Source organism: Nomascus leucogenys, chromosome 22a (assembly GCF_006542625.1).
Source record: "Nomascus leucogenys isolate Asia chromosome 22a, Asia_NLE_v1, whole genome shotgun sequence".
In the NCBI taxonomy this organism is placed as follows: domain Eukaryota; kingdom Metazoa; phylum Chordata; class Mammalia; order Primates; family Hylobatidae; genus Nomascus; species Nomascus leucogenys.
This window is the reverse complement of record NC_044402.1, coordinates 59,502,975-59,523,867: the sequence shown is the minus strand read 5'-3', so window position 1 is coordinate 59,523,867 and position 20,893 is coordinate 59,502,975. Positions and strand designations below refer to the sequence as shown.

The following is a 20,893-nucleotide window of genomic DNA, read 5'->3' as shown; positions in this document are numbered from 1 at the left end:
TGAGTGAACTCCCATTCACAATTGCTTCAAAGAGAATAAAATATCTAGGAATCCAACTTACAAGGGACATGAAGGACCTCTTCGAGAACTACAAACCACTGCTCAATGAAAAAAAAGAGGATACAAACAAATGGAAGAACACTCCATGCTCATGGGTTGGAAAAATCGATATCGTGAAAATGGCCATACTGCCCAAGGTAATTTATAGATTCAATGCCATCCCCATCAAGCTACCAATGACTTTCTTCACAGAATTGGAAAAAACTACTTTAAAGTTCATATGGAACCAAAAAAGAGCCCGCATTGCCAAGTCAATCCTAAGCCAAAAGAACAAAGCTGGAGGCATCACGCTACCTGACTTCAAACTATACTACAAGGCTACAGTAACCAAAACAGCATGGTACTGGTACCACAACAGAGACATAGATCGATGGAACAGAACAGAGCTCTCAGAAATAATGCCACATATCTACAACTATCCGATCTTTGACAAACCTGACGAAAACAAGGAATGGGATGAGGATACCCTATTTAATAAATGGTGCTGGGAAAACTGGCTAGCCACATGTAGAAAGCTGAAACTGGATCCCTTCCTTACACCTTATACAAAAATTAATTCAAGATGGATTAAAGACTTACATGTTAGACCTAAAACCATAAAAACTCTAGAAGAAAACCTAGGCAATACTATTCAGGACATAGGCATGGGCAAGGACTTCATGTCTAAAACACCAAAAGCAATGGCAACAAAAGCCAAAATTGACAAATGGGATCTAATTAAACTAAAGAGCTTCTGCACAGCAAAAGAAACCACCATCAGAGTGAACAGGCAACCTACAGAATGGGAGAAAATTTTCACAACCTACTCATCTGACAAAGGGCTAATATCCAGAATCTACAATGAACTCAAACAAATTTACAAGAAAAAAACAAACAACCCCATCAAAAAGTGGGCAAAGGACATGAACAGACACTTCTCAAAAGAAGACATTTATGCAGCCAAAAAACACATGAAAAAATGCTCATCATCACTGGCCATCAGAGAAATGCAAATCAAAACCGCAATGAGATACCATCTCACACCAGTTAGAATGGCCATCATTAAAAAGTCAGGAAACAACAGGTGCTGGAGAGGATGTGGAGAAATAGGAACACTTTTACACTGTTGGTGGGACTGTAAACTAGTCCAACCATTGTGGAAGTCAGTGTGGCGATTCCTCAGGGATCTAGAACTAGAAATACCATTTGTCCCAGCCATCCCATTACTGGGTATATACCCAAAGGACTATAAATCATGCTGCTATAAAGACACATGCACACGTATGTTTATTGCGGCACTATTCACAATAGCAAAGACTTGGAACCAACTCACATGCCCAACAACGATAGACTGGATTAAGAAAACGTGGCACATATACACCATGGAGTACTATGCACCCGTAAAAAATGATGAGTTCATGTCCTTTGTAGGGACATGGATGAAACTGGAAACCATTATTCTCAGTAAACTATCGCAAGGGCAAAAAACCAAACACCGCATGTTCTCACTCATAGGTGGGAATTGAACAATGAGAACAGATGGACACAGGAAGGGGAACATCACACTCCGGGGACTGTTTTGGGGTGGGGGGAGGGGGGGAGGGACAGCATTAGGAGATATACCTAATGCTAAATGACGAGTTAATGGGTGCAGCAAACCAACATGGCACGTGGATACATATGTAACAAACCTGCACATTGTGCACATGTACCCTAAAACCTAAAGTATAATAATAATAATAAAAAAAAGAGGAACATGTTCAGTGGAAGTGAACTACAAAACCCTTTTAATTACAAACTCACTCAATTACCATTCAAAGTACGCACTGAGGGTACAAGTGCGAATGAGTGATACATGTCCCGTGACCTCATGAAACTGACATTCATTCAACCTGTAATCACAGTGGTGTAACTGTGATTGATTAAATAAGTTTAGTTCTTTTTTATCGCTCACGGTCAAGCTACAAGAGAATATTACATTTAATTTAGATGTCATATTCCTTACATGATTTGTTTACAGATCACTTGCCTAATAGCATCTGCAATCACATTTTATACATGAAAGTTGTTCTGGCCAATCCTGGACTGTTAAATTTTTCCAGAATATACCATGCCATTTTGACATAGTGTGCATTTACTTACTGTTTCTTCATCCAGGAATGAATTACCCTGTCCTCACCATCACTTCGCATACTTCCATGACTTCCCTTCCTCTTCATCTGTATTTCTTAGTATCCTAACTGCTGACCCAGTTTCAAGGCCACCTGTACCATGGCTCTTTCGGCTCCATCCCAGGTGTCTTTAGCCATGTATGTTCTGCTTTCCTGTGATGTCTTTGTTGTATCACTATTTTTCAGTATTAGGGCACTTTGTTCTTTCTAAAATTAGCTACCTATAACCTGTCTCTTAGGTGATATGCTTTTGTAACCTGCCACCTTGCATGCACAGATAATAATTGTATGTTGAACAAATGGATAAATGAATAATAGTTTACAAATGAATTTGAAAGCAGACTTTCCTGAGTATCATCCTTTCATGATTTTCAACTCCTTTTGTTTAGACAAAAATGTTAGGAATACATTACTGAAAATAAAAGATGGTCTGTCTGCTCTGAAGCAATGTCACATTGAGAACACAAGCAGTGGTAATGAGTGAAGCTGTAATAAGCTGAAGCATCTGGTTATTCATATTTATAAGGAAATGACACATGTATATTCTCCATGAGGTTGCAGTTAATAAAACTAACGTGCCCAGAGAATCAGTTGCTTTCCCAAGGCCCTATCTGTTCCACCTCTGGTTAAAATCTGTTTTAAGTATTGCCTAAAAGCAAAAAGCCAGCTAGCCTAGCATGTTTAACCATTTGAAAATTCTTCAAATTAGACAATATCAAAGAGATAAGGAAAAGCAACAAAAGGCTGCATATCTCAAACCGAACTCTCAAATATAGAATTTGGAAACCTTTTAAAGGAGTAAAACATTAGTTTACTCTAGGCTAAAAAATAACATACTAGTAACTTAAAGTAAAATTATCCATGTAATATAAGAGAAAATCAATCATAGAGAAAGGGAAAGTCAAAATATAGACTAGTTCTCAGAGAGAAAAAGATAAATTGAAAACAACATAGAAGTTAAATTATGGAAATAGTAAAAGAGAGAACCAATACAAGATAAGAGTGGGGGAAAAAACAAAAAGAGAAACTTTAGAAGTCCACGTGGAGCATGAGGGAAGATGGAAATTAAAAGGAAACAGGCTGATCATATTTCATAGATTTCTTGATTTGTTTAGTTAGACATTTCAAACATATCCCCAAAGAGGAGAGTGGGAGAAGCACATACCACTAATTTCATTTTTCTTGTTTAGGCCACATACCAGGGAAGGAACGATTTGCTTACCTCCCCAGTGCCAATTTCCCAGTCACATTTCTGACCATAAATGTACAGTAGCTTAACATTGTAAGAATTCTTGGAAGATTATTTAAATTTGTGCTTTACTCAGTCTACATTTATAATGCTTGAACTCTGAGGATCGTTTAATGATAATCTTAAAGCCATAATTGGACTCTAACCTATAATCCAGAATATTTGAATTGTTTATGAAAATTCAATATTGTAATTAAAAATTATTGGAAAAATCTGGATTTGAGAGCATAGGGAAGGTTTGAAACTTTGCCTATAATACTTTCAGTAAGAACTTTCTTTCTCTACATCAAGATTTGAGACCCGGCCGGGCGCGGTGGCTCACGCCTGTAATCCCAGCACTTTGGGAGGCCGAGGCAGGCGGATCACGAGGTCAGGAGATCAAGACCATCCTGGCTAACACGGTGAATCCCCGTCTCTACTGAAAATACAAAAAGAATGAGCCGGGCGTGGTGGCGGGCGCCTGTAGTCCCAGCTACTCGGGTGGCTGAGGCGAGAGAATGGCGTGAACCCGGGAGGCGGAGCTTGCAGTGAGCCGAGATGGCGCCACTGCTCTCCAGCCTGGGCAACAAACAGAGCAAAAAACCAAACACCGCCATGTTCTCACTCATAGGTGGGAATTGAACAATGAGAACACATGAACACAGGAAGGGGAACATCACACTCCGGGGACTGTTGTGGGGTGGGGGGAGTGGGGAGGGATAGCATTAGGCGATACACCTAATGCTAAATGACGAGTTAATGGGTGCAGCACACCAACATGGCACATGTATACATATGTAACAAACCTGCACATTGTGCACATGTACCCTAAAACTTAAAGTATAATAATAATAATAACAATAAAAACAGAGCAAGACTCCACCTCAAAAAAAAAAAAAGATTTGAGACCCATAAAACATTCACTAGACTAACCCTTTAATATATTTGTGTGTGAACTTCATTCCATATATACAATCTTTGCAATCACAGCATTGGTAATGTTATTATCCATAGGCTGTGAAACTTGCTGCAGGTAAAACAAGGCCATAGTGAAGTCTTAAGTATTTATAGCAATAAATCTCCTTGAAAAAGGTCCAAGACAGACACAACTTTTACTTACCTCTGTGGTTTATTAAACAAGGCTTTTGTGTAACACAGCAATGAAAAAGGAGGGTGGTAGACTGTAGGCCTAATGCTTTTCTTGCCTGATTCTGTGATAACTAGAAGCAGTGAAACTTAAATAAGATACGTTCTCTTATTAATGATCTTTTTAAAAATTAGACTCCCTGTCCCTGGTGATAACATTTTTAGGGTAGAGAATAAGGGCACAATGTAGATCTCCATGATGTTTTTTATAAATATTTAAAATTAAATATTAAGTTTTTAAAGGTAGGACACCATTAAATTGTGTCTTATCCTATCATGACAAATATAATTTTAAATTACCTGCGAAGTCTAGATTTGAGTTTAGAGTGTTTGAAGTTTGAGTGATCAAAGGGCAACAAAGATCTGAATATATTGGCCTTGGCTTCCTGAGCCTTCTGAGCAAATATGCCAGTATCACCATCACCACAGTCTGCAAATTCTGTTCCATGTGTCTGAATTGCCTGCCCCACAACTTCTTCCCCTAATCACATCTTTGTGTTTCAGATTATAGCTCAAATCTAGTCACCATCCTATGTTAACAGATCCATTGAACTGCTCAGTGTGCTGTGATATGCATTCACTAATACTACTGTGTTATTACTACCTCGTGCATCACTCAAATGCAAGTCTCATAAAGCCATCTGCATTGGCTCACTTTTATATCTCCAGAATCTCACCAAGTGGCTCTTTTGGCTCTATCCCAGGTGTCTTTAGCCATGTATGTTCTGCTTTCCCATGGTGTCTTTGATATGTCACTATTTTTCAGTATTAGGGCATATAGTAGGTGCCCAATAAATACTTGTGAGCATAAGAATTACTTCTGGACCTTCTTAAAAGTGAAGATTTCCTACAGACCCTTCCACAAGTAATTCTGGAGCAGTAGTCTTTGATCAAACATTGCAATACGTAAAGAACTAACTTGGTATTATTTTTCTGCAGTTTTTTGTGACTCATTCCATCCCCATCTCCTCTATCCCACTTTGTATTACTGGTAGCTCCTTTACTTCCCTAGTGTCTTTTTTGATACATATTTATCACTGTTTTAGTTGAGGTTTAAGACATAATTTGCATATAGTAATATTTATTCTTATTTGATGTACAGTTCTATAAATTTTTACAAATTATATAGCTGTGTAACCATCACAACTATATAATTTTGGTATTGTTGTATTAGAGTAGTGCTACTTACTTACATATACAGGTCTTCAACACTAGACTCAAAATTGCTTGAGAGCAGTAGCAGTACCTACGTCTTCTTTACCTCCCACCCCACAGCCTGACAATAAATGTATTGGATAAATGTGTTCTAAATTGATTAACTAATATGGTTTTGCACTACCCTATGAAATGTGTTGCCTTGGACATCATAAATATAAAACATATGTTGGTTATATCACATAAAAAACGATAACTCTCAATGTGTCAAACAAGCTTCACAAAAAATATATAAAATTCAGTGCTTACCATCCCCTGTTTCTGCACAGAGCTGTAAGCCCAAATTATTCTGGGGATTAATCACCCAATGATTGCTGGTCACAGTGATATCAAAGACAAGCCAACCCACATCTAAAGCTTGGGCCTTTCTTGTGTCTAACAAGAACAGATCTGCATCCCTAAAAAGAAAAGGAACAACAAAAAAAGTTAAAGGTTTAAATGAACATCATTATTTCCTAGACTTAAGTGAAAACATTACAAAAGCAGTCTGTAAAATAACAGCAGTTAGTTAAAGAACAAGAGGAACAAGTGACTCAAGTGATGAGTAATAAGATACAAAACGCTTTGTTACTAGGCTTCCAACCAAACCTGGTACAGATTAGTAATCTCTATCTGAAAGTAATTTCCATTTTCCTGCTTTTCACTGGCCTTTATAAACTGACTTAGTGCTCTTAATTTGATCCCTGGTCATCAGTGTTCCTGGTAACCACCATCTGTAAGTAGTCCTCAAAACAAAGGATTAAACTGAATAGAGACAAATGAAAGTAGCTGTTCCAGTTTGGATGAATGTGAATTCTCAAATGAAAGGAACACAGGCAGGATGTAATGCAATCATCTGTTTTAGAAAGAGTTTTCTAATATTTTTTCTATTTTTATTATATAATTATTTTATGGATACCAAACACCAAGAGAGTATTACACAGTAATACCACTGGTTTAAGGAATAAATCCCATGAGTTGAGTGGCACAATCTGTGAGAACTTTTGTTAATATCTTCTGCAAGCTTAAGTCCCCTTGGGACAGTAATGGCTGTGAATATGAACATACATATTTTAGAATAGTCTGCACAGTGTTACTGTTATTAACATTTATACTTATATTTTTGAATCTTAATTTTAGCATTATATTTATAAATGTATAAACATTTGTTGAATTATAATGAATACTTTATTATTCTCTTTCTACAGGCAGTCTCTGAGCTAAAATTACCTATTTCTGACATTTAATTTTTACAACAGCTCCTTCGTATTGAAAACATTCAGACTCAAATAGGTTAACTGTAAAACACTGTATCTCCCTCAAGGTAGAGTAGAAATAACACCATTATGCATTTTATGACCTTTGATGTTCTATTGAATCTATTTAAGAGCATATTATTTATATAGAAAACAATAGAGCTATTCATTGTTTAATATTAGTATACTATGCTAAATATCAACATACTATGTTAAATACTATTTTACTGCATTTTCTGTCTGTACACATCATAGAAGTCACTTTAAGGGTGGCTTACAAAATGTGAAAACACATTTTTAATAAATCATACTTTTTTAATGAAAAATACTCCAAAATTTAAAATTGAACTATTTTAACAAAATGAAGTTAAAAAAATGTGTGAGTATCTTAGAAACTATATCTTTGTTTCCTAACTAGATTTGCACTTTTTTTTATTAATCTAGAGAAATTCAAATAAATGTAATATAATAATGAAATAATCTAAACATCCTAATAAAAACTATGAATGTTTTATTGTCTTTTCACAATTACAGTCATAGTGTTTACGAAAGGAAGGTTTGAAATGCTTTTTTCACATCTGATATAGGATTCAGTTTTAGATACTGCAGACTTATGACAAGCATATCGTACAAAGCAATAAAATGATTCCTTTAGTTCTCACTAGAATTTGTAGAACCCTTTATAGTCCCAGTGTGATAGCATGTCAGTTAAACTCTTCCTCTTCCTCCTAAATTGGAAAATCCTCCAAATAAGCAGACAAGAAAATAAGAATTGTCTTAAAGTTTTGAGATATTTGGTAAATATCTCTGAGACCTTAATCTTGGAATTAACTCATTTACACTGTTCACTTTCTAAACAGGAGCAGTCACCCTGTGCCTTGGGCAATACTTGAGTGCTACACTGATTTCAGGTCTGCTTTCATTTGAAATATGGCAAAAAATGTCCTAATCCATTCTGCAAGGCTCATAATGTCATCCCTTGGCATGATATTAATAAAGACGTGAAAAACAAAAAAGAACAAGGAGGTAAACTTTCAGAAGCAAAATTAACAAATTTCTTTTGGTAGTCATTTCAATGATATTTTCTATTATTTTTAAGTTGTGCCATCTCTTCAGAAAAAAAAAAAAAAATCCCCAAACTCTCCATGTTCAAATCCCAAAACTTTCCAGCATGTCTATGAAGGAAACAGTTCCAGTTTAAATGTATGTATTTAGAAAAAGCATCAAGTATGGCCTAAATATCTGAATTTCAGTGATGAAAATTGCAATTCATTGGAAAGTAAATCTAGGAGGATGAAGTGGTAAGGTCTAAAAAGACCCATATATTTCTAGTTCACCTCTGAAAAGTTATGAAAGTTCAATTGATTTCATAAGTGCACAGTTTTCTATTAATGGTCAAAGCTATTTTACTTTTGACTGACAAATTATTTAATTTCTCCTTTCTCCTTTCATATATGAAGCGCTTCTGCATTACCTATGGACAACAGAATATGCTTGAGGAGAATCAAGACTATGACTAATAAACACAGTGGTAATAATTCTGTAATTTTTACTCATACGGCCCCTTTCATAGCAGGTTCCTAAAGACAAGTGCCCCCCAACCCCATTCTGTAGAATGTTAGAGGGGATTTCTTTTGAAGTATAAAATTTCTCCACTAAAATATGGCACTTATACTACCGGGAATAGTAAAATATCCTAAGTATTTCCCATGAATAGTGTAAAATAAACTTGTTAAAGTTGTCCTGCCTCACCAGTTTTACTTCACTTTTTTAAAGAAATTCTTACAATATCCAATAAAAGAACATTTTAAATAGTAATGCATTTAAGAACAGTGCAATAGAGAAAATACATGTATAAAGAAAAAACATATTTATTTGTAGCAAAAATAATTCCATAAATCCTTTAAATAAGGTGCAGTTACAATACTTAAAATTAAAGCCTACATTGTGGCGAAGAAAAAGCCCATTTACATGAATGTGTATAAGCAAATATTTCAGAATGGTGTTTGTGATTGTTTTCTTTTTTTTTGTTTTTTTTTTTTTTGAGACGGAGTCTCGCTCTGTCTCCCAGGCTGGAGTGCATTAGCGCCATCTCGGCTCACTGCAAGCTCCGCCTCCCGGGTTCATGCCATTCTCCTGCCTCAGCCTCCCGAGTAGCTGGGACTACAGGCGCCCGCCACTATGCCTGGCTAATTTTTTGTATTTTTAGTAGAGACGGGGTTTCATCATGCTAGCCAGGATGGTCTCGATCTCCTGACCTCATGATCCACCCTCCTCGGCCTCCCAAAGTGCTGGGATTACAGGCGTGAGCCACCACGTGTGATTGTTTTCTAAGACTGTCATGACAAAATACCAGACTGGAGTTTGCAATTGATTTTCTCTCATTTCTGGAGGCTAGAATTCCAAAATCAAGGTGTCAGCAGGGTCGGTTCTTTCTGAAACTGGAGGAAAAGATCTGTTCCAGGCTCTCTCCTTGGCTCGTAGATTGTTGTCTTCTCCCTGTATCCCTTCTCATCATCTTTTCTCCTATGCACGTCTTTGTGTCTAAATTTCCTCTTTTCATAAGGACACCAGTCATATTGGGTTAGGATTCATTCTACTGACCTCACTTTAGGTCAACTGCCTTTGCAAAGACCCTATGTCCAAATAAGGTCACATTCTGAGTTACTGGAGGCTAGGATTTCAACATCGGGGGAGAGGGCACAATTCAATCCATAATACTAATACTAATAAAGCGGGTTTTTTTTTTTAAGGCAGGAATGTAAATATTCCTGGATGTGAATAGTCTGTCTTTATTGTCAACATAGCACTTATCAAGATTGAGAGGTTTTCAAAAACAAATATGTGAAAGTAAATTTATATTAATAGAAATCATAATGACTAAAATTTGCGTTTTTCTTTTTCAGGTAAAATTTCATTGTTCGTCTTGAGTATGATCTAGATCAGTATAATAATTTCCTCTATGGTTAATAAAGTCATCATGCCATTGTTAAATACAGAGTCAGGTTTAACAGATAAAGTTAGATTTGTAGTATCAGATAAGCTTATCAGATATGAAATATTTTGGAATATTAAGTTTAACTACTCAAAGATGAATAGTAATACATAATATATACATACATTTATTGTCAATACAAATACATTTGAGCAGGTCTGACTCATCATGATCAGAAGTTTAAACATGTCTAGTTATACATGGGCTGCTGGTGTGTTTGTGTATATTTACTTGCATGAGTGCCTTTTATTTTAGTGAAAGAAGAAAGAGTTTTGCATACATACCTTGAGAATCTTAAAATACCAGAAGGACACTACACTAAAGACTAAACAGCAGGAACCAAAATTCAGCAGAATTTAAGTTACTACCATTAGCATAACTCAACCGAAAATGCTAATTGGTGGAATGAGAAAATTGAAGCTATATAGCTAAGAAATTAATATTTATCATCTTTTTATCAATATCAATGTAGTGCTATAAAGATTTGGAGATCAGACAGATCTTGAATAATTAAGGAATTCCTCAACCTCAGTTTCCTTGTATATTAAAAATGGTATGATAATCCCTGCCTTAAAAGGTTTTGATCAAGACCAAGTGCAATACTTTGAATATCTATCTGGTTAAGAGGTAAATTACACTTAAATCTGCAATCTTTTATAGTGTCTGCCATAATACAAATGTCTCTAAATTGCTTCATTTTGACCTATGAGTTTTGGGAAAGTATCATTTAGGGAAGCACATTACCTCCAAATGACCTCGATCAGTGTTAATTTGGTATTTACAAGAAGGGGGAAGAAGAAAAAGAGAGGAGCAGAAGGAGGAGAAAAGGAGAAGGAGGAGGTAGAGAAAACAAGGCACAAAAAAAATTAGAAAGTATTTCTGGGAGTGTTGTTTTAAAACTTCAACTATTGACTGTCTTTAGAAGTTTACCTGTGGAGGCCAAAGCAACTCCATCTAGAAAGCTAATCCACTCTATTGGCTTCTGATTAACTTCTGTTCTGGGAAGCCCTCTAATACTTTCAGTTTATCTATCTTCCTTGTATAAGAGCAGGTACTTACACAAATTCTGCCTTTAGGTCAAACAACCTTTATGTTATCATACTTCAATTGTCCTGCAGTTCCCTTCTGAACCATCCCTCCTCCCTAGGTAATGGTGTGGGAATCCACCATCTCAACTTGTTGCTGCCCAAGACACAGGCATGGCTTCTGTTCCTAAGTCCCTATTAAATATTTCTTCCAAGGAAACTGGTTTTGTCAGCCTCTCATTTCAGCCTCTCAGATTCCTGGGACTTTGGGGTAGGTTTGCACAGACCTCCCCACAGTGAAACATCACCTTTTAAAAAAGCACTTTAAAAAGCACTTATATAAGTACCCTTTCCTTGTATAAGAATAGAGTTAGAGGTTGCATTGTGGATATAACATTTATCCATTTAAATAAATGCTAAAAAAACAACGACAAGCCGGGTGCGGTGGCTTATGCTTGTAATCCCAGCACTTTGGGAGGCCGAGGCGGGCGGATCACGAGGTCAGGAGATCGAGACCACGGTGAAACCCCGTCTGTACTAAAAAATACAAAAAAAAAAATTAGCCAGGCGTGGTGGCGGGCACCTGTAGTCCCAGCTACTCGAAGAGGCTGAGGCAGGAGAATGGCGTGAACCCGGGAGGCGGAGCTTGCAGTGAGCCGAGATTGCGCCACTGCACTCCAGCCTGGGTGACAGAGCGAGACTCCGTCTCAAAAAAAAAAAAAAAACAACAACAACAACAAACACACACATACACACACACACACAACCTGTGGATTCCTGCATTTTCGATAGCATAGTATTTCCAATGACAGTATCATACACAAATATACAAAAATGCTACTTTTCAAACAACATAGATGGATCTGAAGATGATATACTTATTAACACTATGATATATGATTAAAAATGTGATTCTAGTGATAAAGACATCATGTCAAAGACGCATGAGACAAGTTTGAAGAAAAAGCCATCATATATATGTTTTGAGAGTGAAACAAGGAATACTATATTAATCATTTCATATAACATGTGAATTAAAATATGCATGCAAAATATTAACAAACGATTATAGTTTTGTCTATTTTAAGTGTATTCATTATCTACCTATGTTTATACAAAAAATCAAGTGTATAAAACATTCAACTTCTTGCTCTAATTTGTTTGATCTTTTACTTGAGTAAAGGGAATATCATTTTATATGATTATATTATGATAATGTGTTCTCCTTATAATTAGATATATAAGGGACGTGGACAGGCCTAGTAGCACACCAGGCATGTAGTATTGGAAATGTTAACTTACTCTATTTTTCTAGTCAGCTGAATAAATGGAGTATTCTCATTATAAGACCAAAAAAAATTGACCAAGAATATTCGATGTGAAATCAATGAGTCTGGGATTTTAACTCTGAAAGTGACCAAAATAAATCACAGAATACTAGAACTGAGTGAGATATAAATTACTTAGCCAAACTATTTTTTCATAAGGAAATTTAAAGAGAAATCAAATAATTTTCCATGTTCAGTTAGCCAATAGGGGGATCCAAACCCAGTTTTCCATTTTCAGAACACTTTTATAAAATACCAGCTCCCTTTACTCCCAAACCATAACTCAATTGCTTTCCTTATCTTGAAGAAAAGCATTGATATTTGCACTGGACCACTGAAAGGTTGATCTGAGCCACTAGCCTAAAACAAGATGGGTAGAAACAGCTAAGAAGTGACTTTGGCTGTCGTTTCACAAATCCATCTATCTATTAATTCATTTATTCACTTTTTCAATTTAACGTATTTTCACACTCCATGGTGGTTTTATACTATATCAATTCAACTAAGCTGGAACTACTGTGTATGGTTCGGGGTTAGGGTTGGCTGCAAAGGGAATTTGGGTAACATTTAGAAGGTGGCAGTGAAGCAGTAGCCATATTTATACTTAGAAGACTACCGTGTGATCAAGTGTTATTGCAACTTAGACATATTGTGGAGATCTGCTGGTTCATCTTATTGGTGTTGGGCATGCAGCTTCTTCAGATCCCACTAATTCTCCTTATTTAGTTCCTCTGAATCCAGGGCATCCCCTTCTAAAAGAAAGGACTTGGCGGCTAGAAAGTCAACTGCATTATTGAAGCTGGAGACTTGGAGGTAGGTTCCACTTTGTCCTCATGGGTTCCAGATTATCTCCACAGGTTCTGTTTTGTCCTTGTTTCCCCCAGTGCATCTTTCCTTTCTGACTCTCTGGCCTGTGGACCTTAAGCCTGGCTTCAGATGCAGAGCAACAGACTTAAATAGACTGGTTAGCTCTAGGAATGCATAAGGTCAAATCTCTACCATCAATCCTTGAAGAAGCATTTCCCAGGAGGATAAATCTCCACTTTGCTCTTGGCTAATTATACTGGAACACTTACTTCAGTACTGGAAGGGAAGTACTTTGTTCTCTCTGGAGAGGGTGCTCTGGATATGAATCTGTCTTCTTTGTCCATGATGCTTCTCCCCAAAATTACCACACATGAACTTCCAGAATGCCTTATTCACTTATTCATAGAATTCCATACTGCATCGCTTCTGATAAAAAATGGGCTCATGCTTACGGAAGTCACTGGTCTTCCCATGCTTCCCATTAAAAGGATGGCCTTTTGAAGACTCAGTTATGCCACAAGTTGGGTACCAATATTTTACAAGAATGAACTGATATCCTTCAGGGAAGCTTTGTATGATCTAAATCAGTAACCAATATAGCAAGGATGACTGTTTCTCTCATAGCCAGATGTCTCATGGTCTGGAAACCAAGGGGTGGAAATGGAAGTGGTTCCTCTGAACTCATTATACATGATTCAACTAGCAAAATCTGTGCTTCTGACTCCCAAGACATTGGGCTACGTCGGTCCAGAGCTCTTAGTTCTCAATGGTACAATGCTAACTCTAGTGTCCATAGCAATAGTTCTATTAAATTGGAAGTTGAAACAGCTACCTGGCCACTTTGACTCCTCATGCCAGTGAATCAAGAAGCCAGTAAGCGGTTACTATACCATATGAATCAATGATTCTAAATATCAAAGGGAAATTGGACTACTACTACCACAATATGGGTAATGAGGAGTATGCACAGAGTACAAGAGATCACCTGGAACACCACTTAGTACTCCTTTGTCATATGACAAAAGCAAACGGAAAATCACAGTTCATTGCAGGCATTATTGCTAATGACCCAGACACTTCAACAATAAATGTTTGATTTACCTTACTAGATAAGGAAAAGTGACCAGCCATGGTGCTTGTCAAAATAAACAGAAAATTGATTGCATAGTAAAAGAAGGAAATTATAAACACCAACAGCAACCATGTGACTAGCTGCAGAAATGAGTATTGTAATATGGTATTTCTTCCTTATTTTGAAATTAATATATTTATGTTTTTGTATTAAATATATGTGTATTTTTCCCATTACTTTTAATGGCAAAAACCACAAGTACTTTTGCACCTATCTAATATATATTAAACAATTCTTTTTTTCCCCTTTTCTTCCCCATCTACCTCCCATCTAGTATAAGCAGTGTTGATAGTAGCTAATCACATATTTCAGTATTGAAGTTACAATACTTCAAAGGGGGAGTACGGCTCAGCTAGAAAAGGAATGAACAACATCCAAAGATGGATTAAAAGGCAGAATTACTTTGCTATTACATTTTTTATAAGTTATGAATGGTGCCAGGTGCGGTGGCTCATGCCTGTAATCCCAGCACTTTGGGAGGCCGAGGTGAGCAGATTATCCAAGGTCAGGAGTTCGAAACCGGCCTGGCTAACATGGCAAAACCCCGTCTCCACTAAAAATACAAAAATTAGCTGGGGCGGTCGGGGGGAGGTGGCAGGCACCTGTAATCCCAGCTACTCAGGAGGCTGAGGCGGGAGAATCGCTTGGACCCAGGAGGCAGAGGTTGCAGTGAGCTGAGATCACGCCATTGCACTCCAGCCTGTGTGACAAGAGCGAAGCTCCGCCTCAAACAAAAGAAAATAAAACAAAAACAAAACAAACAAAAAAAACAGGAAGAAGTTATGAATGGTTATAAAAGGTGTATATTAGTGCCAAATTGACAAGGATGGACTGTTGTGGCTATGTACATTGTCATATTACCTAAACAGAAATGACAAATCCCAGAATTCCCTTGGGAATTTGTTTGGGGCTGCTTTGAAGTTAGCCATCAGAGAAATCTGCACAGGAGTTGGGTAGTGGAATGGAAGCAGCACCCAAGTTTATGACTGGATAATTGGTAAAGTGCCAGGCTTTTCTGCTGCTCGCATACATTGTCACTGATCTGCTAGCTCACCTTACTGTTGGGAGCACCTGGGCTCTTTCAGCTTCCACTGAGTAACAGCTCCATCAGTTTCTCCAAATTCTGGCCCACGATTCCTTCTGCAAGATCACCTCCTTCAGCTTCTCTACATCCTAAGCAAAGGAGTTTGTGGAATTCATGGTGAAGCATACCAATCTCCCCTGCAGGCCATGCACATCATTAAAGTTGGAACTCCAAAGGCATGAGAAAGACATGGGTTCCAATTTGTCCTTGGGTCTCCAGCATATCCTGAAAAGTTCTAGTTCTTCTTGTTCTCTCCAATTCTATATCAGTTTTTCTTCCCAGCTGCCTATGGGAAGCTAACTTTAGACCCATCACAAGATGGAGAAGCAACAGCCTTCCATGAACTATTTAACCAGGTCCCATGATTGCAGAAAGTCAAATCCCTATAACAAATCTCTTATTCCTTATGACTCCCAATAATTTTATTTTTCTTATCAATCACTATCTAGCTTACTCCCTGTTATGGGTTAAATTGTGTCTTTCAAAAACATATGTTGAAGTACTAGTCCCTCGTACTTGTGAATGTGATCTTATTTGGAAATACACTTGCAAATGTAATCAAGTTAAGATGAGGTAAGCCATATTTCAATACAACCAGCATCCTTATAAGAAGAAGAGGAGAGACACAAAGATAGAGACATAAAAGGAAGAGAGCCACATGAAGACAGAGGAGGAGATTGGAGTTACAGTATCTTCACACAGCCAAGGATCTTCTAGGGCTACCAGAAGATGAAAAAGGCAAGGAAGCATCATCCTCTAGAGGTTTTGGAGGGTGCGTGGCCTTACCAATTCCTTGATTTGGGAAACCTAGCCTTCAGAAATGTAAGAAAACAACTTCCTATTGTATTAAGCCATCATAGTTTTTAGTCATCTGTTATGGCAATTCTAGGAAACTAATATATTCCCCTGATTAGGATATTTTACGTATTAAATAGGGAATGATCAACAATATCAAATACTGAGGAGAATAAGAAGAAAGAAAAAGTATCTGTAAGATCTGGTAAAGAGGAGGCTGATGGTAGATGCCTAGTTGAGTGGAGTTACGAAAATCAAATTACAGTGCATTGAGGGGTGAATTAAATATGAGAAAGAGAAGGAATTGAAAGTAAAGTTTTATATCTGTGAATATGGTTATGATGTGGAAAGGACAAATAGTGTGGAATTTGGGGAAATAGGTGCGAACAGTCATGTAAAGGGATTTTTAATGTGATAATCATGAGGCTAATTATAGGATGCACTTAAGTTTGTATGTGGAAGATAGAACATCTTGCACTATTTCAATGTAAGAAGAGATGTATGTAGACAGTACAGAAAATCTTCTGGAATAAGCAAATGCTTATTTACCTCTCTACAACACTATCCTTAGAGTTCAAATGCAAAATTTCATTATAAATGAAATCACCTCTTAGCAAGAGACATTGGATAAACTAATATGCACTGGGTGGGATGCCCATTCATCTTTTGCTGAAATCTCTTTTATCAAGAGTACTATATTACAGACACATGGCAAAAGTGTTTGCTTGTTTTAAAAATATAATTGAACATTTCTTGTTGGTATCAGGTGCCAATAAGCTGTAAGACTCACAGATACTTGATTTTATTTATTTAATTATTTTACTTTAGGTTCCGGGATACAAGTGCATAATGTGTCGGTTTGTTACATAGGTATATACGTGCCATGGTAGTTTGCTGCACCTATCAACCCGTCATCAAAGTTTTAAGCCCCACATGATTAGCTATTTGTTCTCATGCTCTCCCTCCCCTTGACCAGATTCATCCATGTCCCTGCAAAGGACATGATCTCGTTCCTTTTTATGGCTTTATAGTATTCCATGGTGTATATGTAGCACCTTTTCTTTAACCAGTTTATTATTGATGGGCATTTGAGTTAGTTCCAGGTCTTTGCTTTATAGCAGAATGATTTATATTCCCTGGGGTATATATCCAGTAATGGGATTGCTAGGTCAGATGGTATTTCTGGTTCTAGATCCTTGAGGAACTGCCACATTGTTTTCCACAATGGTTGAACTAATTTACATTCCCACCAACAGTGTAAAAGCATTCCTATTTCTCCACATCCTCACCAGCATGTATTGTTTCTTGACTTTTTAATAATTGCCATTCTGACTGGTGTGAGATGGTAGCTCACTGTGGTTTTGATTTGCATTTCTCTAATGATTAGTGATGTTGAGCTTTTTTTCATATGTTTGTTGGCCGCATAAATGTCTTCTTTTGAGAAGTGTCTGTTCATATCCTTTGCCCAATTTTTGATGGGGTTATTTTTTTTTCCTTGTAAACTTAAGTTCCTTGTAGATTCTGGGTATCAGACCTTCATCAGATGAGTAGAATACCAACATTTTCTCCCCTTCTGTAGGTTGTCTGTTTACTCTGATGATAGTTTCTTTTGCTGTGCAGAAGCTCTTTAGTTTACTTAGATCCCATTTACTACTTTTGGCTTTTGTTGCAATTGCTTTTGGCATTTTCATCATAAAGTATTTGCCCATGCCTATGTCCTGAATGGTATCGCCTAGGTTTTCTTCTAGGATTTTTATGATTTGGGGATTTACATTTAAGTCTTTAGTCCATCTTGAGTTAATTTTTCTATAAAGTGTAAGAAGGGGATCCAGTTTCAGCTTTCTGCATGTGGCTAGCCAGTTTTCCCAACACCATTTATTAAATAGGGAATCCTTTCCCCATTGCTTGTTTTTGTCTGGTTTGTTGACAATCAGTTGGTTGTAGATGTGTGGTGTTATTTCTGAGGTCTCTGTTCTTTTTCGTTGGTCTATCTGTCTGTTTTGGTACCAGTGCCATGCTGTTTTGGTTAGTGCATCCTTGATGTATAGTTTGAAGTTAGGTAGCATAATGCCTCCAGCTTTGTTCTTTTTGCTTAGGAATGTCTTGGCTCTACAGGCTCCTTTTTGATTCCATATGAAATTTAAAGTAGATTTTTCTAATTTGGTGGGGAATGTCAATGGTAGTTTGATGGGAATAGCACTGAATCTATAAGTTACTTTGGGCAGTATGGCCATTTTCATTATATTGATTCTTCCTGTCCACAAGAATAGAATGTTTTTCCATTTGTTTGTGTTCTGTCTTATTTCCTTGAGTAGTAGTTTGTAGTTTTCCTTGAAGAAGTCCTTCGCATCCCTTGTTAGCTGTATTCCTAGGTATTTTATTTTCTTTGTAGCAATTGTGAATGTGAGTTCATTCGTGATTTGGCTCTCTGCTTGTCTATTATTGGTGTATAGGAATGCTTGTGATTTTTGCACATTGATTTTGTATCCTGAGACTTTGCGGAAGCTGCTTATTACCTTAACAAGTTTGGGGGCTGAGATGATGGGGTTTTCTAAATGTAGAATCATGCCATCTGCAAACAGAGACAATGTGACTTCCTGTCTTCCTATTTGAATACCCTTTATTTCTTTCTCTTGCCTGATTGCCCTGGCCAGAACTTCCAATACTATGTTGAATAGGAGTGGTGAGAGGCGGCGTCCTTGTCTTGTGTCAGTTTTTAAAGGGAATGCTTCCAGCTTTTGCCCATTTAGTATGATATTGGCTGTGGGTTTGTCATAAATAGCTCTTATTATTTTGAGGTATTTTTCATCAATACCTAATTTATTGAGAGTTTTTAACATGAAGGGATGTTGAACTTTATCAAAGGCCTGCATCTATTGAGATGTGATTTTTGTCATTTTTTTTTTTTTTTGTCATTGGTTCTGTTTTTTTTGTCATTGGTTTTTTTTTGTGATTTTTGTCATTGGTTCTGTTTATGTGATGGATTACATTTATTGATTTGCATATGTTGAACCAGCCTTGCATCCCAGGGACGAAGCCAACTTGATCGTGGTGGATAAGCTTTTTGATGTGCTGCTGGAATCGGTTTGCCAGTATTTTATTGAGGATTTTCACATCGATGTTCATCAGGGATATTGGCCTGAAGTTTTCTTTTTTCATTGTGTCTCTGGCAGGTTTTGGTATCAGGATGATGTTGGCCCCATAATAGGGAGAAAGGACTCCTCCCTTTTCAATTGTTTGAAATAGTATCTAAAGGAATGGTACCAGCTCCTCTTTGTACTTCTGGTAGAATCTGGCTGCGAATCCCTCTGGGCCTGGTTTTTTTTCGGTTGGTAGGCTATTTATCACTGGCTCAATTTCAGAACTTGTTATTGGTCTATTCAAGAATTCGACTTCTTCCTGGTTAAGTCTTGGGAGTGTGTATGTGTCTAGGAATTTATCCATTTCTTCTAGATTTTATAGTTTATTTGAATAGAGGTGTTTACAGTATTTTCCAATGGTAGTTTGTATTTCTATAGGTCCAGTGGTGATATCCTCTTTATCATTTTTTATTGTGTCTATTTGATTCTTCTCTTTTTTCTTCTTTGTTAGTCTAGCTAGTTGTCTATCTAGTTTGTTAATTTTTTCCGTAAACCAGCTCCTGGATTCATTGATTTTTTGAAGGGTTTTTCATATCTCCATCTCCTTCAGTTCTGCTCTGATCTTAGTTATTTTTCGTATTCTGCTAGTTTTTGGATTTGTTTGCTCTTGCTTCTCTAGCTCTTTTAAATTTGATATTAGGGTGTCAAAGTGAGATCTTTCTAGCTTTCTGATATAGGCATTCAGTGCTATAAATTTTTCTTAACACTGCTTTAGCTGTGTTCCCCAAGATTCTGGTGCGTTGTCTGTTTTCTCAATGGTTTCAAGGAACTTCTTGAATTCTGCCTTAATTTCATTATTTACCTAGGAGTCATTCAGGAGCAGGTTGTTCAATTTCCATGTAGTTGTGTGGTTTTGAGTGAGTTTCTTAATCCTGAGTTCTAATTTGATTGCACTGTGTTCTGAGAGACTATTTGTTATGATTTCAGTTTTTTTTGCATTTGCTGCTGAGGAGTGTTTTACTTCCAATTATGTGGTTGATTTTAGAATGAGTGCCACATGGCACTGAAAAGAATGTATATTCTGTTGATTTGGTGTGGAGAGTTCTGTAGATGTCTATTTGGTCCACTTGATCCAGAGCTGAGTTTAAGTTCTGAATATCCTTGTTAATTTTCTGACTTGCTGATCTGCCTAATATTGACAGTGGGGTCATTATTATTGTGTGGGAGTCTAAGTCTCTTTGTAAGTCTCCAAGAACTTGTTTTATAAATTGGAATGCTCCTGTATTGGGTGCATATATATTTAGGATAGTTAGTTCTTCTTGTTGAATTGATCCCTTTACCATTATGTAATACCGTTCTTTGTCTTTTTTTATCTTTGTTGGTTTAAAATCTGTTTTGTCAGAGACTAGGATTGCAATCCTTGCATTTTTTTTTCTTTCCATTTGCTTGGTAAATTTTCCTCCATCTCTTTATTTTGAGCCTATGTGTGTCTTTGCTCATAAGAAGGGTCTTCTGAATACAGCACATCAATGGGTCTTGACCCTTTATCCAATTTGCCAGTCTGTGTCTTTTAATTGGGGCATTTAACCCATTTACATTTAAGGTTAATATTG

At 36.9% G+C, this 20,893-nt stretch overlaps 1 protein-coding gene across 3 annotated transcripts in view; it reads right to left on the bottom strand.

The window, feature by feature from the left end:
- The window catches only part of BMP5 (bone morphogenetic protein 5), a 127,901-nt gene that overhangs the window by 38,465 nt on the left and 68,543 nt on the right, over positions 1-20,893 (bottom strand). For all 3 annotated transcript variants that reach the window (XM_003254123.4, XM_030802819.1, XM_003254122.4), the window contains exon 3: positions 6,049-6,197. In XM_003254123.4, the coding sequence (XP_003254171.1) occupies positions 6,049-6,197 (149 nt within the window). The remainder of the gene's footprint in view (positions 1-6,048; positions 6,198-20,893) is intronic.